Source organism: Excalfactoria chinensis, chromosome 1 (assembly GCF_039878825.1).
Source record: "Excalfactoria chinensis isolate bCotChi1 chromosome 1, bCotChi1.hap2, whole genome shotgun sequence".
NCBI classification, from domain to species: Eukaryota; Metazoa; Chordata; class Aves; order Galliformes; family Phasianidae; genus Excalfactoria; species Excalfactoria chinensis.
Genome location: NC_092825.1, coordinates 47,796,943 through 47,818,584, shown reverse-complemented (window position 1 = coordinate 47,818,584; position 21,642 = coordinate 47,796,943). Strand labels below are relative to the sequence as shown.

At 46.3% G+C, this 21,642-nt stretch overlaps 1 protein-coding gene across 3 annotated transcripts in view; it reads left to right on the top strand.

Annotated features, from left to right (window-relative positions):
* The first annotated feature begins 754 nt into the window (after nucleotides 1-754).
* CACNA1I (calcium voltage-gated channel subunit alpha1 I) overlaps nucleotides 755-21,642 on the top strand; it is a 153,840-nt gene continuing 132,952 nt past the window's right edge. For all 3 annotated transcript variants that reach the window (XM_072332518.1, XM_072332507.1, XM_072332524.1), the window contains exons 1-2: nucleotides 755-1,493; nucleotides 9,045-9,346. In XM_072332518.1, coding sequence (XP_072188619.1) covers nucleotides 9,066-9,346 — 281 coding nt within the window. In that variant the 5' untranslated portion in view covers nucleotides 755-1,493; nucleotides 9,045-9,065. The remainder of the gene's footprint in view (nucleotides 1,494-9,044; nucleotides 9,347-21,642) is intronic.

The window sequence follows — 21,642 nt, the reverse complement described above, 5'->3', positions numbered from 1 at the left end:
ATAAGCCATGTGGCAAGAATATCTCAAGCTCTTCTAACACCTGGGGTTTTGTTGGTCTGAGTAACAAGAACCCATGACCAGCTTTGAGGATTGAGATGACTTGAGATGTTCCCCCACAAAGGCTGTCTGTGTGCAGCACTTCACCTCGTGTGTCCTTCCCAGGGCCAGCTCAGGGCCACTCAGCACCCAAATGAAAGGCTCCAAGGATGAGGAGGCTGTGGTGCTGTGGGGCCAGGCTATGGGTCTGGTGGGGGACGATGGGGCATCAGCCCTCTGTGGTGGCATTGCTGTGTTACCCTTCTGTTACCATGCTACAAAACACAGCAGGAAAGTAATTTTCTGTTGGCTGTGCCCACCCCGAGTTCCTGTTGCAGGTGTGGGGGTAGAATGAGGGCTGATTTTGAACAGGGGGTTGAGGTTCTTTTGTTAAACACCCCCAGGAGGTGTCTGTGCTCTCTGCTTGTTTTGGGATGTTCGTTTTCCAGTGTAGGGCAAGGCCACGTGCCAAAGGCAGCGGCTATCAGGGAAGAGGACTGAGGGCAGGGGGCCTTGAGCCCCCCACAGCTGTGTGCATGAGGAGCTTTCTCCTTTCCCTCTGAAATCCCTACCTTATGCGCCTCTAATTGTAGGTTTCCCCTGAAGACATTTGGTGTCACTGTAAGGACGGCATTTCCCTCTATGCCTGTATGGTGATTCTCTCTCTCGCTGTGCAGCCGCTCGGTGAGCTGCCGGTGAACGTACCGTAAGACACAGATAGAGGCAGACAGACAGACAGACAGCACAGAGCGGCCCTTCCTCCTCGCTTCCCTACTGCGGAGCCTCCGAACTTGCCCCCACCCGCACCTCCATCGCCTCCCAGCACCCCATCATCGTGCTGACCCTCCGGGCTTTTTGGAAGGAAGCTTCTGTCACTTCTTAACACCACCCGCCTGGAAAACACACTCACACAGCCACACACAGCCACACGCAGCCCCCCCGAGCCCTCCCGCGAAGGAAGAGGTCCTATTTGTGTTGGTTTTTTTTTTTTGGGGGGGGGGTTCTTTTTTTTCTTCTTCTTTTTTTTTTTGGACAGCAGAGCTTCAGACTCCAGGCTGAGCAGCCACAATTTCTTACCATGTATTCTCCTTTTAAACCATCTCGTTCCTGCACACGCTCAGTCCTCGCAGCCACGGATCTAACACAACTCCCCGGTCCTCGCCTGCAGGTCCTGTGCTCCCCGTCACTCAGCTGATCCTCATCTTTGCCTTTTATTTCCCCCCACCCCCCGGGTGCTGAGGTGCGTGTGTGCGCGTGTGAGTGTGTGTGTCTGTGTGCAAGGTTGAGGGGGGGGGGGGGGGGGAAAGTGGGGGGATGCCTTTTTAATTTTAATTTATTTTTTAATCTTTTTTTTTTTTTCCCCCGTGGGGGAATTTTTCAAACCACCTTCGTTAGTAATTTCTATCGCTTCTCCGCCTCGGACACTTCTCCCTTGGAGATTTCTTTTCCATGCAAAGGTAGGTGAGACGCATGCACACCTGGCTGACCCTGTGTCTGTCTCGTTCCGCTTGTCTGTGCTTCCCTTCTCCTGGAAAACTTGAGTCCACCGCTGTACCTGCATCACCCCTCTGCTCTTTCCTACCTGTTTCCTCCCCGGCAGAAGTAAGTCTTGAGGTAGACATGTCTGTCATGTTAACGATCCTGGCTTTCCGGAGAGGAAAGTTGTTTCTCTGTTCATATGTGTGCTGTGCCCATGTATGTGAGGTTGACTCTGTTTACCCAACAAGTCTTAAGAATCGGTTTGGTGTGTGCTTTGGGCAGGGGAGGGTGGTGGAAGGGCGATAAACGCCAGTCCAGCAATCCACATCCACGGGTGATTGTAGGAGAGGATGTGTTCATCACACGTTTCTCTTGATACATGGCTATAAAAGGTACACAGTGTGTGAATAATCCCAGGGATTTAGAACCAAGCCGTGGTTAGTTTGTGCTGTTGTGGTGGGGAAGGTTGGTGGGGAAGGGGAAGGATTACAAAACCTCCTCCCCGGAGAGGTAACTGTCTGAGACTCAGATATATATAACTTTTCCTAAAAGCATCTTGCTGATGAGGGGCTCCTTGGGTTTGGGGTTTGTTTGTTTTTTTCTCTGCCAAGTGAGTGTTGGGTTGCAGGTCTGGGTTTCATAAATTGCCTTTCCCTATTTTTGCCTGTGATTATTATTGCATTCCAATTGCGTGTGCAACATCCAAAGTGTCTGAAAAGGGACAGGGAATAGCATGTACTTTAATACAGCAGATGCATCATTTTCTGTAGATCACTGTTGGCTGGAGTCAGAAGGGTGAGGAATGGAGAATTAAAAGGGAAGAGAACCAGAAATAATGTCAGACATCGGTGACTGGCTGTTATCTGGTTTATTCTCTGCCAATGCTGGTGTCTGTCACACTCTTGGTAGAGACCTTTTGCTTCTTGGTAACAGTGTCTGGCTGAAAAGTACCAGGGGCTTTGGAAACAACAGAAGGAGAAAAAGGAAAAGCAAAATGCATCATTTCCCTGCAAATTGGTACAGAGGAAAATGATAAACCTCAAAAAGCAGAACTTGCTCTGTGTTTCCTCCCTGCTAATAGGGAGCACTTTTCTCATTGATCTGGGGGTTGCTCGTGGTTCTGCGTCTCAGTTGCTCCGCTATGTTAATTGTCAGCTGTTTCTGTGTGCTGTGGCAGAGCATGGGTCTGACATTTGGGCTGTTGGTTAAAGGCTTGTGATCCTGGGAGCAGGAAGGGGTCTGCTGACCCCCATCCACTGATGCTTTCCATCCAACGTGTGAACTTCTCTACTAGTGAGCAGGGCTGGATCCGGCCCCTCACCAGGCTTCCCTTTGGGGTTGGCAGGGAGAGCACCTCTGTGGGAGGCTGGCAGGAGCAGATCCCTGCAGATCCCAATGGGAGGTCACCAGGCAGCAATGGACATGTCTGGAGCGAGGCCAGCACCGCCGCAGCCATCGAGGAGAAGCATCGCGGGAGGGGGATGCTGATTCACCAGGAGCTTGCTGCTTGCGTGGTTGTTTCTGGGTAGGCAGGGTGGCCTCAGATGTGACATGAGAATGGCTGGGCTGCTTGTGTGCACCACGGATGCTGGGCAAGCTTTTCTCTGTCCCCATTCTTGGCCCCTCCAAAGCAGCGCCTTCCCCTCTGGTCCAGCCCTGAGCATCCTCCAAGCACTACACCCGTGCTGTGGCTGTGGCTATGGCCTCTCCTCTGATCCCAGAATCTTCCATCTATTCACCAACTCCTTTCATACGTGGCTGCATTCCTGCTGTCTGATCCAGGCTTGGAGAACACATGTACCCATGCCCAAAGTGATTCAGCCATGTCCCACCCAAGGGGATATCCTGACACCTTTCATCTAGCTAAAATCTCGCAATCCCAGGCTTTGCTGAAAAAAATGCTTGGTCAGCCTTTTCTTCTTTTCTGGGGGGAAAAAAGAAAGTGTTGAAACCAATTTCTATTCATTTTCCTCAGAGGGAATGAGTATCTGCAGCTAGAAACTCATGGAACGCTCACGCAGTGTTAGGGTTCTTGCAGAGGGCCGGCTGCTGGTTTAAAGTCAATTTGATTTTTTATTAAATCCAAGCCCTAATCCTGCAAATTCCAAGGAGCAGGTGAACAGCTCTGCTTTCACAGAGCCCCGCTGAAGCTTCCACATCCACCAATGGGCTCAGAAACCAGGTGGTGCAGGTGGATTTGAGAGCAAATATTTCCCTCTCTTAGCTGCGTGGTTTTAATCTGCAAGACAGAACAACACAAGGGTGATTTTAAGAGCATTTAAAGTTCCCACAACCCCAACCTGTTATTGGAAAGCAGAGGTTTCTCCCCAGCCATGCGCAGGTGTGTGGTTGTTTATAATGACCTAATGGAGCCAACCGATTCGGTTTATTCATCTGTGTCCGAAATGCGTAGCTTGAAGCTGTTAGAAATCGTGTGGTGGTTTGAAAAATGTCTTATGCTGATACCGTGTTTATTTAAGCCCTCTAATCATAGCTCAGGTTCCATAAATCAACCCACTAACTTGGTAATAAACTCCTTGCTTTCCCGTTACTCATCAGCCCACTGCGTTTGAAAAGCTGCGGTGTGCCCTGAAGAGCAATCAGCCCTGTGCATCAGGGACTAATAGTGATGAGGAGATCTCAGCAAATGCCTGAGTACTTGCTTGCTGATGACAGATCCTGCTGCTGGGGGGGCACAGGGAGTGGGTCCCTTGGCCAGCCAGGCTTGATGGGATACTTGGTGGGAGATACTGCTTTCCTGCAGTAGTGAGTTTCACAGGTTCCCACCCCACCATTCCCCAACATAAAGCTTGACAGGGACAGCTAGTGAGTGACATTCCCTTGTGAGACCACTGGAGCTTGGCTGTGGGATGGGACGGAGAGGAGCTGCTGTGCTGCACTGCGGGAAGCTGGAGAAGGTGCGAATGGTGGAGATTTTGCAGCTGTGATGTGGATGCTGAGAGTATTTGCATGGTGAGATCATTGGGAGGGAAAGGAGGTATTTATTCTGTTTCTTTGAAGTGTCAGAGTTTGGCTGTGGTTAAAAAAAAACAACAGCATTGCACAGGGAGCACAGGTGGCCTTAGTGGTGTTAAGCATTTCTCAGGTGTTGGGTAAACACACCTTGCTGACAGGATCAATTATACTGCTTGCCAGCATGCAGCTTAGGAATGGATTTACCCTCAGGCCTGACTGGCAGGGACGGATCCGACATTCTGGAACTTCTGCTGCAGTGTGTGCTGCCCAGTGTAATCTCCAGCTTCATCATGATTGGACTAGATGATCTTAGTGGCCTTTTCCAACCTTAATGATTCTATGATCTCACCTCTCCTCCCAGCGCAGGGACTTGGGAAAATGGTGATGTACTCAATTGCTCATTTTCCTTGGGTGTGTTTATTTTTTTGCTATTTTGCTTCCAGAGCTACTCTAAGTTTGCTAGTGAGGGTGAGAGGAGATGGGGGATGGAGCAATATTGCATGTTTATGGCCTTCTATGAAACTCATTTTTCTTGCACCTTTGCCCACTGTGGAGAAGGATTGGACTTGGACTTCAGGGATGAGGTATGGGAGTGGCTTGCATTGATGTCTTTGTTGGTTTTCAGTGATTTCTATTCAAGCAGCCATCCAAGTTTTTATGTTTCCTGGTGGCAGTGGGGAGAGAAGAGGATTTTCTGGCTCATAACAATGAGTGACAAAGCCAGTACACAAATTATGTGGGATGCAGGGTGCCATCACAAGGTTCAAATCTACCTACTGACTAGTGACTAGGTCAGAAGGAGTTGGTCCAGGAGAGACTGGAAGAAAAGACAGTGCTTCTCTAGCAATGGCTGTCATCTGTGCTTGCACAAACCATGACTCTGCTCCCCTTGTGTGAGGTTCTCCATGGGGCACAGCTGGTGTATTCATATACTTTAATTCTCCTGCAAGTGCTTTGTATTTCAGCTCAAAGGCTGAGGATGTGAGGATGGCTCCAAGGACATCATAGCTGGGAGCCCACAGGTTTTTTCTTTTCCATCCTCATCAGACTTGTCTTAGCTGGCACCTTCATTGCTGATGTGAGGACGGGAGTAAATAACATGCTAATGACTTTCCCAGATGATGATGAAACAGGTTTGTACCTGCTGGTTAGGACATGGAAAAACAACAGAAAGGGAAGTAGCGAGGTCAGAAACACATGCAGAAAAAGATACAATGAGATTTGCCTTGGAAAAAAACACAATCAAATGCATCTGGTGGCAATGCAGCTTGAAAGAGGTGGTTTGCAGGGCTGGCAGGGGCAGAGAAAGGATGATGTGTGCAACAAGAGCAAGGTATGACAGTAGATGGCATGTCAGATGTGGACTTGCAGAGTACCTGTAACACACTATAGGCAGGTTAGCAGTGGGCTGGATTCAGCGATTTCCAGAGGTTCCTCCCAACCCCTATATTTCTGTGATTCTGTGACTGGGACAACAATGGAGACAACAGGTGGCAGTGGCTGTTGAGGTGCTCACCCCTTGGTGCTTAGCACATCATTATCAGAAGAGCACATGGATGGCTGAGAGGCAGTTTCCATTGAGGATCTGGACAGAATGGCTCTAGGGTTTGGGAGTTTAATTTATGAGTGAGGATTAAGGGCTAAAGGTGTTCAGCTTGGCTGAGAGATGGCTTAAGTGAAAGGATATGATGGGAATCTACTCTCCTGGAAAGAGCCAGTGTCCCAGGGGAGGCATTGCTGTGAGCAAGTTGGAAGGGAAAGAGCCTCCCCACAGGTCTGCTAGACCAGTCTTCTCCAAAAGGACAATTTGGGGTGTCTGTGGGAACTATGCTAATTCTGTGACTTGCTTTAATTCCATTTCATGAGCAACACCTTGAGTGATATCTGCAGGCTTGGACAAGGACTTCTCAGCAGTGTCAGCAGATGCCCACTTTGCTGTGCCGTGAGGATAAGGATGGGAGAAGCCATGAGACGTAGGCTCACTCTTCCTACAGCCATGGGGTGCTGTCCATGGTACAGGTTGTAGGTGATACGTTTCAGGGAGCGCACCTATTTCTTGTTGGTTTTTTGCTCAATTCTGCCACATTCTCCCTTTGCATGAGGAAGTGCTTTGAAGAATGTGATGCAGAAGCTCTTCTTTCAAATTAGAGAGACATCAGAAGGGTATCATTAGCCATATGTGGGCTAATTGCTAATAAGTAACTCAGTTTCGCACTGGCACACGCACAGGTTTATCTTCATGTATGTACAGGCTGTGCACTCAGAACCACCCTCAAGCAATGGGCACGTGTGGTGATCAGGGAGTGCCTGGGAGTGTCCCATCACTTGGGTTTTCCTTCTGCCTCCTATGTCATAGTGTGAGAATCCTGCTTAATGTAGGAAACACACTGTGATCACAGCCTCAGGGCTGGTAGTCTCAAGAAAGAAAGGGTCAGCTGTCATTTCAAGGCTGCATTTAGCGTCAGGACTCCCAGAGGAATTCACTTGGCTCTGTATCCATAGGACCTCAAATGAGTCATGCTGAGTAGCATGGATCGAAGTGAATAAACTGCCTGTTATGCAGCCACTACTTGATCTGTGTGTGTGCTTGATCTATGATGGTTTGTCAACCCATGCCATTCCCCACCAGCCACTCCTCTTAGATATGGGTTCAACTGTTAAGGTGCCTTGGACAGATCTGCATCCAAAATCCCAGCTGCATCTGGCAGTGGTGGGGTGGAGGAGTGATGTTTGTTAGGAGGCAACGCAGGGAAATGATAATGGAGTTGTTTCCCCCATCCCTTTGTTCAGTTGTGTTGTTAATTATGAACCTTTGTACGTCACTTTTCGGAACTGTGGTGCCCTCATCAGTGAGGATGCTTTGAGTACTGTAATAAGTCATTCCTCCTGGATGTCCCTGTTAACATTTCTCCTCCATGCTGTTAGTGGGAAAAAAGCTGGGCTCAAACACATCATGTTAGTGATCTGCAAGAGAGCTAGCTCAGAGCAGCTGATGGGGAGATGGTGGAAATAAGGAATGGGGAAAGTGGTATGGGGAGTTGCATGGCTCCTTGGGGTTAAAATCCTGGTGAAAGTGAAAATAGAGGTGATGGGAAAGGTGTGCTCCTGATTTTGTCACAGGGAGTAAAAAACACAAGCAGTGTTCCCAAATCAGTCAGAAGACACAATACGTGTTTCTTTCCAAGAGCTGCAGGACTTTGGGGTAATGAATTCAAAGAGTCTCAGTGCTATCCCCTAAGGGACACTATGTCTGCTTGCTAAACCTCTGCACTTGCTACTCTTTGTTCTGACAAATGCTAAGCCTCGAAGAACAAGCAAAGCTTTAGATCAAAGAACCTGTGGGAAGCCAGTGCCGAGGGAATAAGGTGGGCAGAGCTTTCAGCATCTTATCCAAGGGTTAATAGGGGAGTGCAGTCCATGGTGGGTTGGTTGGATCCACAGACAGCACTGGCACAAAAGGGAGCTCAGGCCAAAATATCAGGGATGCAGCATGGCAAGGCAGAGCAACGTCAAGAGAGATGTGTGGAGACTGTAAGATCCTGACATGAAGAGGCCTGAGACAAATGTCTGGGAGGAAAACCGATGAGGGTAGAGGGTGGTGAGATGGGCTCCATACTGTGGGTGTTGGTGATGAACACAGCCTCTTCTGCTGTGGCTTGTCTCCTTCTGCCATATGATGTCCCTGAGGGCTCTTGTGTTGTGTTTAACAGAGTAAAAGGTAGAAAGCATGAATCAGGCTACCACTGGGCAGTCCTCGGGCAAGCAGTCCCTGAGATCATCACTAACACTCTTTCAATGGAGGCCCTGGAATTTATTTAGTTCCCCTCACTTCAACAAGCCACTTCCACTACATTACTTAATAGAAAATGTTTGACTTTATGTTTTCCCAGAACAAGGCTGCTGTTAAGTGCATCCAACCAGCAAGGTGACATTTTTTAGCACAGGCATTGTGCTATGCAGCATGCAGGTGCCACTGAATGAGACCTGTTGTTTTGCTCTTCCTCTGCCCACCTTCCTAGTTAGTCAAATGACTTCTGCAACCCACCTACCCATTGCTTTCACTGCTCTAGTATAGAAGCGATCCACAATTTCCGGTAAAGGGTGCACTTCATTGAACACCCTCTTCTAAGCTTGCTTTACGTCCACCTCTTGGAATCATAGAATCATTAAGGTTGGAAAAGACTGCTGTGGTCATCTAGTCCAACCATCAATGAATGCCTGGACTGTATGGTTTTGACACACATTTGCCAATCTTGGGAACTGTTCAACACAAGTTGTGGTGTGATGTCAGCCCAGTTTCCTCATCTGAAAGGGCCATGTGAAGGGCTGCAAGGGCAGGCTGGCTGTGACGTGTCAGTGTTGTTCACACCTCTCCAAAGTGAGCAGACATCATCAGCTGAGAAGGTGCAGCACCATGCTAGGGCATCTCTGGGGCTTTAGGAAGTTTTAGTTATGGAAGGCCTAGCCATAAGGTAGAAAAAGGGCATGGCATGCAGTGCCCTGGCTGTTGGTTTCTCATCTGAGTTTCTTTACTCTTTCTCCCTCCTCTCCAGGGGTTCTCATTTGCAGTGGACATGGCAGAGTGCATCCCCCAGCCTCCTCCCACCTGGCCCGCTGGCCCACAGCCCCACAACACCTCCGCTGCCTGCCCACTGGAGCCTGTGAACATGGGGGTCTCAGAACAGCAAATGCCACTGGAGCAGCCCCCATCCTCCCCAGAGCTGGGTGAAGATGAGGAAGTCACCTCTCCACCGGACCCTGATGTTCCCTATCCTGACTTGGCCCCGGTCGTCTTCTTTTGCTTGAAGCAAACTACCAGCCCACGGAGCTGGTGCATCAAAATGGTGTGCAACCCATATCCTTTCTGAGCTGCCTCTTCTCCATCCTCACCTTCTGCCCCATCCCTTCTCTCTCCCTGTCCCCTCAGGGCACCTTCCAGGTAAGCAATGAACTTTCCTATGTAGTTAACGAACCGCTTTGTTCCTTGCTCAATTCTAAACAGAACCTCAGCTGTTGCAATGTGTGATCAAAAGAAGCCACTTGTGAAAGAACTTCAGAGAGAGATACTGACAGCACAGATCATGGCAGAATGGGTTGGAAAGAAGAAAGGATGGGGAGAAATATTGCTAAACTGCTTGTTGTTCTCCTTCCCCACTCCCTGGGACAGAGACAGGAAGCTTCTGGCCCAGGAACTTGGCCACCATGAATGGATGAGCTGTCCCCTGCTTCTGAGTACATAGGTTTAGTGAGATCTGGTAGGGAACCACCAGTCCTGGGTCTTGGTTGCAAGGTACCATGGCAATCGATGTTTTTTTCCCACAGTCAAACTTCACTCATTTTGCACAGCGAGGCGGTGGAATCACCATCCCTGCAGGTATTCAAGAAATTTGTGGAAGTGCCACTGAGTGATGTGGTTTAGTGAGCAATGTCGGTGGTAGGTGGACAGTTGGACTAGATGACCTTAGAGGTCTTTTCCAGTCTTAATGGTTCTATGACGAGCTCTCCTGGAGGAATCTTGCTGTGATTTCTGTCCAAAAATGAACAGGACAACGTATTAAAGGTGTGCTGGTGAACCCTGTATGTCCCCTGGGACGCAAGCAAATCCTTTCCATGCAAGGGCGGCCACCGGTCATACACATATGTCCCCATTCACTCTTAGTGCAAGGAGGACCCTACAATGCAATCACACAAACAACTACCACCTGCATGGCTAATTAGTACCAAGGTTGATAGTAATGCTATATAAAGCAGGCAGAGGGCAGTTGTTGCTTTTTGGATTGTGAGACCCTTCAAGGTGGGAGGAAGTGGGGGATATGATGAATCATCACAGAGGTTGGTTTGAAACTTTATATAAACATCTTTCTGGTCATAAATCTTATGTGGAGGTGCTTTTTCCCTGGGAATTTTTTAGCTCCTAGTTAGGTGGCTGTTATCTAAATGGATGATTTTTGTGTTTTCGATGTGTTGGCTTCTAATTAAATCTCTGTGGCTGCACAGCAGAGGCTTGGAAAATATCACCAAGAGACTTTTCAGCTTCAGGATTGAAACCCCAAGTGAAGCCTGGAGGTGCTGTTAGCAGTAACAGATGACCTTAGGTGCACATGAATCTGGAGTTTTGTTTCAACTTCAAATGTAGTGTTTGAGTTTCTGATCTGTGCTCTTAAAGTTCAGAAGCTCTTGGAAAGATCTTGCATTCTCAAACACTGGTTTTGAATGAGAGTTTATTGGAGATTCAGGGTTTCTGCTTTCCTTTCTACTGGTTGCTTCTTAAAGTTTTGGAACTTCATACTGAATTATGCATTGCTTTTCAATCACTGCATGACTGCTCTAGTTGTATGTCCTAGGAATCTCTTCCCAGTGTGTTGTGGGCTCAGAGCAAAGCATGGTAGATTTGTGTCTATGAAACGACTGCATTTAAAAGATGAGAGAAAAGCAATAGGCCAGATTTGGGATCAAGATTTACTCCTGAATGGAGGAAGGAGGCTGTAGTATCCATGTTTCTGGCTTAAATCAGTCAAAACAACCCCTGCGTAGTACAGAGTTTAAGATCCTATAGTTGTGTTCTTCGAGGAGTTTGGTGCTGCATGCTCATGCTTGCGTTTAAGCATATGTGCATGACATTGATTATATAGGAATTTTTCATAGAGGCTACAGATTGCCTTCCTATCTGGCTACATGTGGCACATGTGGAGGGTAAAGATGGGGCTGCTGGAAGCCCGTTGAAAGGATTGTTTCAGAGCTGTGATTTCAGCTCAGCTGGATGAAGTTTGCTTATTTGGAAAGCAGAGACTGTATAGAGAGGATTCTCCTCCTCTGTTTTTTTTTCCTCTTTTAGTCCTTTTTTGGAATGAATCATGCAGCAAGTAGTTGCCTCTTTTTGTTTTGTTGTTGTTGGTTTTTGTTTTAAATGAGAGAATTTTGCTACAGCCTCAGGGTTGCTTACAGGTCGTCACATCATCACATGTTCCTGGCATCACATATGTTTTTGACAGCATCATAGAAATCACGTGTTTCTATGCCCTGGCTGCAAATTGCTCACTGTGGTCTTTTCTCAGTGAGGAAATGAGTTCATTTGTAAGGGGTGTTTCTATGAAAGTCTTCTAAGAATTTACTTGCTTGATTTTTGCATTCTGAAGCTTTTTCACCTTTTTATACTGGGCTATCAACTTCTAGGGCTTTTGTGCCAAGCCAGAAGAAAGCTGAGTCAACACCACAGGGCAACATCTGGCCTCTCCTGAAGATTCAGCAAAAAAAAGGGAGGTATTAATTAAAAGCCTCTTAATCTTCTCATTGACTTTCTACTAGGGCAGAGCTTCGCGATCATTATATTTGGAAGTGCTGTCAATGAGACTTAAAATGGAAGCTCTGATCATTAAGGACTATGTGGTAATTTTTGTAAGCACAAGGTCATTAACCACCAAATTTCCATTTAGGTAATTGCATTCCACCTATTTAAACCCCCCTCCCCTGAAGATTATTTTTTCTTCCATGAGCAGTCCTGCAATTTTATGTGCTATTAAGCAACTGCCATAGTCCTTTGCTGCAGTGCAGCAAGAAGGGGAAAAAAAGATCAGAAACTTATGTCTATGTTTTAAAGTCCCTTCTAGATGCATATTAGCACACAGATATGTGATGCTGTTTTTGCAAAACAAAGCAAATGAATTGGCAAAATCCAACAAGAACTGTAAATGCAACTGAATGTTAAGGTACAGACTTTGTTCCATGTAAAATTTCCAATTCTTTTCCCCACGTGTAATATTGACTGGGATGGTTTTAAGTATGTGGTGAATGAGTGTTTGAATTGCTGGGCTGGGTGATCTTTGAGGTGTTTTCCAACCTTTGTGATTCTGTGAAAGCAGGTTATTTTGGTTAATCTCTATGTCTGTTTTGATGACCAGATACCAGGCTGGCTGCTCTGAATTGCAGACAGTGGGACTGCTGCAGCCGAAATGCTAGCACAGTCAATATTTGAGATAGGACTATGAGAGAGGCTGTAAGATTTTTTCCTTATATAAAACCTAAACTCCATGTCAAATAAGATTTCAGGCTGAGCTTGAAGCGGAAATAGGGTGAAAAGTATGAAACGTGTTTCCAAAACAACTGTGTAGAATTCATCTTATGAATTCATAAAACACTGGGAACTAAATAAAGGCTGTGCCACATGGTGCCTCGCACAAAGTGCCTGATGCAGACATTCAGGCATCTCTGCTCATCATTTGCAAAGTGCATCTCTGCTAGTCTCCTTGGGGTTCCAGGAAGACTGCATGCTTCGCTCATCTTAGGGTCAAATGCAATAGATTTGGTTTATCCTTTGAGACTTTCCTTAAAAAGCACTTCACAGGGGTCTAGACCTCCCTTTGCTGTACTATCTATAATATTGATGTGACAGCAAGAGTGAGAATGAAGTCTGCCATTAAAAAAATTGATGTACACACTTAATTTTTAGCACTGGGGGCTGTTTTATGGGGTGTAAGTCAGGATAGCTACTCAGAACTGGTATGAATGCTTATGTATACTGAGGGCAACCCTGTAGCTTGTTGAAGATTTCCCAGATAGGAATTTTGCTGCCTTATGTCTCTAAATTTCCTATTACTAAGCTTCAGGCTGCCCTAGAGGTGGTGGGGTCACACCTGGAGGTGTTCCAGAACTGTGTGGATGTGGCACTGAGGGACACTGGTCAGTGGGCATGGTGGGGATGGGCTGGTGGTTGGACCAGGTGATCTTAGAGATCTTTTTCAACTGTGATGATTCTGTGGTTCTGGAACTATATTTTGAGGCACGTTTCAGCTTGGGCTGTGTGTTAAGTGCACAGAGAGGACCAGCTTTGGGCACATTGATGAAAGAGCCAGAGAAGCCCACGGGTCTGCTCCCCACCTCCTCCCTGCCTGATGCCGCAGGCATCGCTTCACACTCCGTTTCTTCATGTGGAAACAGTTGTAGGTTGCAACAGCAGTGCTTCCTGCAGGCACTGCCCTGTGTGAACAGAGTGGAGAATCAAGTGCTGGAGGAGGGAGAGTGATGTGTGTGGATCAGCAATTGGTACTTCTCTCTGTGACGCTGAGCTGTGGTGCATGGGGACACGGTGATGCACGCAGCTGAGGGGTCGACAAATCTTTTGCTTGTTAATAAGCTTTTGGTGTCCGGTTGTGTTATATATTACAGTTTGGGAGATTTGTTTTGTGTGAGTGAATTTCCATCTGCAGTTTCTGAAGTGCCTTGTACTTGTTTTTGCCTTAAGCAAAGGCTTATTTTTGCTTTGTGTGCTGTTAAACCCCTGCCTGCAATCCTTATGACAACTGGATGTAATTAATTAATAAGCAGACAGCTTATTAATTAATAAGTTTATTTCAACTTTTAAAATATTTGCTGTCTTACTGCCTGAGCTTCTGCAATCTTCTGATTAGGTTTACTTTTTATGCATCTACATTTATTATTTATCGATGTATACGTATGTATATATGCACTTAACTATAATTATATGCAATTAAAAATATACTTGAATTACTTATATTTTCATATCTACACATGCACAAAAGAAAGATTCCCACCGCTCTAGTAGGTAGAGGAAAAACTTGAAACTATGACTGGAAGGTATTACAATACATCAAAAACGGAGTGGCTTATGAATTTTAAGCAGTATTCATCATTCTTAAGGATGGGAGGGGTCGTGGCTTTTCATTCTTGGGGTCAGCAGTGTCAGCATTTCTGTGCATAGCTGGAAGCACTAAAATGTCTGTGTTATTCTTGCTTTTCCATCTCAGACAGATCTCTCCTCTTTCTCCTTGCAAATTTAGCTCACCAAGCAGGTGAAGAGTCTGGCTATTATTTGAGGTCTTGGATAGATACGTATTTGTTTCAGGTCAACAGGAAGGTGCTGCTCTGCCCTTAGGCATGGATTGATTTCTGTGGGTTACACTGTTCTGTAGACCTTTGTTCAGCCAACAGACATATCTGTATGTATACCTGGGAACCAACAAGTGCAAGCTGGTTTGCTGTTTAAGAGGTTGTATAACCTCTCTACACATCACAGTGTTCTAAACCGATGTTACAGCTGCTGATGTTGTGTAGGGAACTGAGCTGATCAGAGCTCTGCAGAGGATGCGGTTTAGGTGGCATCAGTGCTTTCCTGAGCGTTTACCGAAGGCTTTCCAAGCTTTAAAAGAGGACAAACCTGCCCCAGTGTCAGGGTTTTCTGCCACTCCATCAGGTTCACTGCTGGGGAGGATTAAGTTTAGAGCTGGCTGGCTGGCATCCTGGGCTGTCTTTGGGGCTGATGCACAGCTCCTCCCTGATCCTGTGGAGGTGAGGCAAAGGGGAGTGCAGGCTTATTTCTGCAAACAGTGTAGCTTAGTATTTCCATAATGAAATATTGGGTGCTTTCTGGGCTTACTTTGTGGTGGTGGTGGATCGGAAAACAATACTCTGGTAAATTTCATGTTATCTCCTGGGATAGAAACCCTGACACCCAGCTACAATTTATAGGCGAGTGGCACAATAGTGCTTAGGACCCCCCACAATAGCTGGAAAGGAAGCTGCCTCTGGAAAGCTATTGTCAGGGGAGCATCATTAGCGTGGGTCGTTTGATGTGCAAGTTTGCAATGGGAAGTTTAGAGTGATCATTTGCACAGTCAGACATGGTGTAAATTGAATTTAAACTCCTGCATTGTCATTAGTGGCACACAAGGGATGGATATGTTTGAAGGGGATTTGAATGCTTATGATCTGTGAGAAATTGGCTGGGTTGCACATATGTGAGATGTACACAGTTCCAGGCAAGTGGGCAGATGTAAAGGGATGAGGTCTAAATTTGGCTGGCTTGCAAGCTGGCCCTGTATATCTAAGCAAGAATGCTGAGACAGGATATCTCATTGCCTCCTGTCCCTTTAGCTTATTCTCTGGAGGCTCTTACAATGAGACGTCAAAGACCATGGATTGGAAGTGAAACAAAGCAACAGCACAGACTAAACCAGAGCTCTGACTGTAGCTTCAGTGTCCTCAGTAAGGATGGAAAATGTCTGAATGCATCTCTACTGTCTTGATGCAAATTCCTGTGCCTTTTCCTCTTCACTAGAGGATAGATTCCCAGTGCTTGGTGGAAGGGCTGACAGCAAAATATTGAGGAGAGATTGCTTTAGAAGAGGAGTGATTTTTGCTGTGTGTGTGTATCCTACTTCTGTGTTTCCCCAACAAGTGCCAAAAGCAATAAAAGACCAACTAATGCCGCATGCTCTGGTGCTTCAGAAAACTGGTGCCAGGACTTTACTGCAGTAGCTTTTAACAAGGTAGTTGTTGGGCTGGTGGTCAGTGTACATACACAGTGTGGGGAAGCAGGTAGAAGGGGATGGAAGTCTCATTCTTGTCTAGTGTAAATTGCTGTTATAGAATCATAGAATATCCCAAATTGGAAGAAAGCCACAAAGGTTGAGTCTAACTCCTGCTATTCTACTATTCCTAATAGAAACAAACCTATTTTCACTTGCTGTTGTTCATCAGAGTAGTTTAGAAGGACTGATTTTGTTGCATTGCACACTTACCCAGTGCAGATGGTGTGGCTGGTGCCAGCCTGAGAGGGAATGTAGTTGCAGTGAAGGAGAGGGATGATGCTTTCTGCTGAGTATGGGGATGGTAGAAGCACCTGCTGCTGAGCACCTCCCCTTCCCTCTGCAAAGTGTGCTGCTGAAACAGAACATTGAAAACCCTTCTGGAGAGTACTGTGTCAGTTCACTGGAATATATTCTGCCTTGGAGATGGAGAGCATTTGCTCACTGAGAAATGGTCAATTTGCCCTTTTCAATTGCTGACCACTGGAGTGGGATGTGTAAGGGAGCTGGATGTGGCTCTCAGTGTAACACAAAGGGCAATAAAAACACTCATTTTGAGTTTAAGACCTATAAAATACTCTGACCAGACGTCTAATTGCATGTTCCGCCATAACAATTCGAATTAAATAATGCAATTAACCGCTAACAAATTGTCCAGCTGCCAATTTGAAGACTTGATGCTGTTCCCACCCTGGATGATGAGAAAGGGCCGGCAATTAGTTGTATATGCTACATATCCTGAATGGAATGCTTGGCTGGGATTACGTTAGGTGAGGAATGGGTAAGAGCTGCAGCCTGTCTGCAGCAAATGGCCTACATCTATACCCAGGACGGTTAAGAAGAACGTGGCCTGGTTCAGGTCTGGAGAGAATGCAAGCAAAGAGACTGACAAAAGGTCAGCCTCTATGCTGGAAAAACCTTTACAGCCCCAGAGAGAAGCTGTCTTTGGTACATGGACAAAGAAGCTGTCTTTGGTAGGGCCTCCAGCTGCAGGTGTGAAGCCTGGTGTAGGATGGACCAGGGTCAAGCTCACATCTACTGCATTGACTCAGGCAGGTAAAGAGTGCAGTTTGGCTTATGAAAGAAGAAATGAAGTGTGATGATGAAGATGTGAGACCTAAACTGATGGGGAGTGGTAAATGGAGGTTGTCTAAGTTGGGAATAGCTACTTTGGCATCATGCTGCAAATCTGCGATGAGCTTGGCAGGCATCCCCACACACCTGTTATCAAAGTCAGCTGATAGATCTGAGAGAGACAGTGTGAGCGCTGGGTGATCCTTGTTGTCTGACATCATGGATGGGTGAGGCTGAGCATGGAGGTGGTGCTGGCAGGAGGCCTGTGTGGGAGCAGGATGTGCTAGGGGGCTGGAGCCTGGGTGTGGGGCTTTGGCAGATGTCCCATGCCTAGCCCTGTCTGCAAGGTCAGCAGACAGGGATTGGAGAGGTGTCTGTTCCTTCCCCCCACCCCCACCCCCCCAACTTTCTTGTCTGTGCTGATCAGGAGTGGGAAGAGGCCCCCCTGGGGTGGGGATGCACAGATCTGTAATGTGGGTGACTGTCCCCTGAGACAATGGTGCCATTTGCACTTATGTACCATGGCTCACCCAGGAAGAAAGAAATCTGTCCTTGCTCATGATTTAAAGCCATACTCTTTACTTATCCTTTCTTTAGTTTTCTTTCCCCTGGTTTCTTCCTGTCATTGCCTACTGTACAGGAGTCTATAAAAGCTTGCTGTTCCCATCTCTTCCACTCCTCAAGTGAGACTCGGAGATGCTGTGTCCACTACAACTCCCCGGGCAGCCCCTCCTGTCAATAGCTGCCCTGTCTCTCCCCTCTCCTTTCTCCATCTGTGTCAGTCTGTCATTTTTCCCTCTCTTTTTTTCCCTTCCCTCACTGTCATTCTCAGCATTCGTTGCTAGCAGCCTCTCTCTATTGACTGCTGGTGTCCTTGAATTGGCTTTTTCCATCCAACCTGGTTGAGAGGGGCACTCTGCAGAAAGATGGCCACTGAAGTGGTAGTGGCCCAAGCTTGGTGGCTGTGTGATGGTGGGATTTTCATTGAACTTAGCTGAGACTTGCTGGACTATTCCCAGTCCCCTCTGGGAAATACCCAGCTCCCTAATGAACCACGCTTCCTGGGGCCCAGCTCTCAAGGGCAGATGCATACAGATGTGAGATTAGCCTGCTAGTCATGAGCCATGTGGTTGTGGTGTCCTGCCTCTGTGCTCTGGCTTAGGAGCTGGGCAAGGTGCTCAAGGCTTTGTATGCTCAAGTTGAGCCAACCCTGTTGTCTCAGCCTTGTCCCTGACCCCCAAACCACTGTGGGAGCTGTTTCAGCTTTACTTTAATAACTCAGTTTTGTTTATTGCTGCCTCCCCAGAGTAGCATAAATGCTGAAATACCACAAGGGCTTCCAGATTGCTTGTAGTTTGAAGTAACTGGATGTCTTGAGAGGCAGACTGAACCAAATGCACCTCTTGTGGGATTTCTTAAAGAGTCATGACTGAGAAGGGCTAACATCAGTACAAATTCATCCGAAAGAAAGCTGCTGAATCCAGTGCTAGTAATGCTGGCTATGAGATTTGCCTCAACAGACAAGGAGAAGTAAGGAATGGGAAGAAAATGGTAAAATATTAACCTTTCTGTTGTGACAGGCAGCTCATAGCAAACAGCAGCTGTTCTGTTTCATGGCATGGAAGAAGCAGCAGTTCAATATTTGGGGGTGGAGTATTTTCTTCCACGCAGAGATGGATATTCTCTGAAGTCAGAGATCCACAATGTTTATTTGCCTTCCGTGCTCTGTTTATTGGTTGGGAGCACACTAAAGCACCATGAAAATGTGCTCGGCAAATCTGCATGTCCCATAATTCATGCACCCCAAGGGGATGCTCCCTATGTTTACCTATACCTTGTGTCCTGCTTCACAGCCAAAACCTCAGCACTCAAGTGCAGCGGTAAGTCCCCATAAGAATACAAGGTCTTTATTTTCTATAAAATGTTCTATTGGCCCACTAGCAAACATTGCTGGAAAACATTGTTATCAATAATTAAGCTAAACCATGTTCAAACGAGATATGCTATGTGATGTATTACAGTCTTTGTTTCTATTCACACATTTATTGCCTTATGATGTAATTTTTGCTTTGCGCGTGTCCCCTGGTTTTGTAGATGGATCTGGCAGGCTCTACTCTGTGCATACTTGAGTTTCAGGCCAGGCCTTGAAAGTGTTTGTGTCACAAGTGAATTATATTTAAAAAGACGCTCAGAGAAGTGCAGCAGTAATAATACATTGCCTTTGTGGTACCGCCTGATGCTCAGTGCCGCTGGCCAACTCTGATATTTCTTAATGAAAGATGTTATTTTTTTTTCCTCATAGCACTTCTTTTTTTTGCTTTCTTTTTTTCTTTCCCCGTGGCTCCTTTGATTCATCTTGATATTGCAAGATCATTCCCTGCTTTGGAATTTGCTCTTTTCCCCATAGTGTAGCTCACTGCTTAGCAGCTTCTCTGCTGGCAACTGCTGTTGTCTTCTTGACTGGAACCCTATTTGGATATAAGATCTTAGTGACTAGGGGTGGCCTTGACTGTAGTTCGCCTCCTTACCCAATGGAAGTCTCCAGAGGAAAAAGACTCCTTACAGTTTCTTTGTAGCATTTTATTCCTCTCATACTACTGCGTCCTCATTTCTTACAGGTAGACCCTGTTGTCTTCCCTTGCATGGATGACCTTCTTGTTTATATAGTTTTGTCCTTGTTGGGGGTGCACAAGAGTGTTTTTTCCCCTTGTCTTCTGTCCAATGGGATCTCTGAAGTCGTGTGGTGCATGTGAGGGATGTGCGCTCATATCAACACAACCAAAGATGTGAAAGACTCCTGTGTTTTTTCTTGTTGTGTCACATGAGGTGGTAACACACTTTTCTAAAGATGCCTCTTAATGAGGGAAAAGTTACTTTGTTACTTAAAGAAATTCTAGTTTGAGATGTGGGAGATGAGGACAAAGAGACTGGTGAGCAAATTAAGCTCAGAGAATCAGGGAGACAAGGTAGAGTGATAGCGTAATAGGGGAAATGGCATCAGGGGCAGGGACTGGTGATGTGACTGGGCAAGGCTGATGAAGGGGTGAACATGTACGTGGCTGGGAAGAAACTGACTGTGAAGATAAAGTCTGGGGCATTGGGCATGAGTAAAGATTGCTTGGGTCTTGACTGTATGCCATCCCTCCCTGTGAATGCAGGGATCCTGTGACAAAAATCATGTCAATGTGAAAGGGAAGACTGTGGGCTCAAAAACCAACCAACCAACACTAATTGCGCACACACACACATACCCTGCAACAAAACAAACCTCTATAATTCTTCTGCACAGGCAAAATAATGCTATATAAAAACTGCTGGGATTGTTTTTCCACCAGAAAAACAAACAAACAAAAAAATAACCATACCTGCTATGGAAGTTTCATCTCAAGCTGCCAGCCAGGTGAAGCTTTAAGTGCCTGGGGAGGATGTTAGGACGTTGGATGTTAGGAAAGATTTCCTCTTGGAAAGAGCGGTGCTGCAGTGGCACAGGCTGCCCAGGGAGGTGGTGCAGTCACTGTGCATGGAGGTGTTCCAGAGCCGTGTGGATGTGGCACTGAGGGATGTGGTCAGTGGGCATGGTGAGGATGGGCTGGCGGTTGGACCAGGTGATCTTAGAGGTCTTTTCCAATCTCAATGAGTCTATGATTCTGTAAGACTGCTTGAATGTAGAAAGAGCTTAGAGTGGGGCTAATTAGCTACATACAGCCTTCTGCCACTTAGCTTATCTCTAACTGAAGCCTTGTCTTTCCCTACAATACAATAGTCAACTATTAAAGTAGGCACTTAAAACAACAACAACAAAGCCCCAACAACAAAAAGCCCAACACAGACATCATCTTTGAGAACAATGACCCAGGACCTTTTCTAAGCAGAATTAATGGCATCACTCCACAGTACGCTTTAGATGCTGTTATTTATTTAACGTGCATTTATAGTACGTTATGGTATCTCACACCTCCTTTAAATATCCAATAGCTTTTTAACATAAATAAATAAATAAATCTATTTCACACTTAGTTGAATGCCTGTAAGGCTTTTTTTTCCTGGAATGTGTGGCAGATGTCTGGAGGAACTGTGTTTTCTCCCATATGGGGTTATTTTACTGAAAAATGATATAGGATTGGCACTTCATTTGAATTCCCTGAGCTATCACACCACAGATTCTCTGTCTGGGTGTGAGACGTGAATTGATATCATAGGTAGACCACAGAAGGCAAAATGTGTTCCCTTCTCTGGGTGAAGGAGAACTTCCCATGGAGAAACACGCTCCAGGGTTCACCTCATCTTTCTCCAAGCACTGTAAGGGGAGAAGAAATACATGGGAATATCTCACTCCATGAGACTGTTCAGCATGATCTAGAGAGACGTCCAGAAGTAGTGCTAACTGTGCACTGGGACTTTCCTTCATGAGGAGTAGGAAGATGGTAGCTTTGAGGTTTCTCATTCCTTCAGAAGGCTCCTTATTTTAGTGATCCAAGCTGTTGAGGCGAGAAAAAAGCCAACACTTCAGGGTTGGGTACTGCTGAATTTGACTCCTGGATGGATGGAGTCATAAATTGTGATTGTTGTGGCTGTGTCAGGCCATAACTGTATGCAATTGTATGTGGTTTAGGGACAGATTCAGGTATTGCTTTCCATTAGCCATACTTTTCTCAGGTTTGGTTGGTGTTTATGTTGACATCTCTTCCTCTCTACCATGTTTGAATGTGTCTTTCTGTCCCCCTGTCCTTGCACTGTGGCAAGTCATGTCCCCATG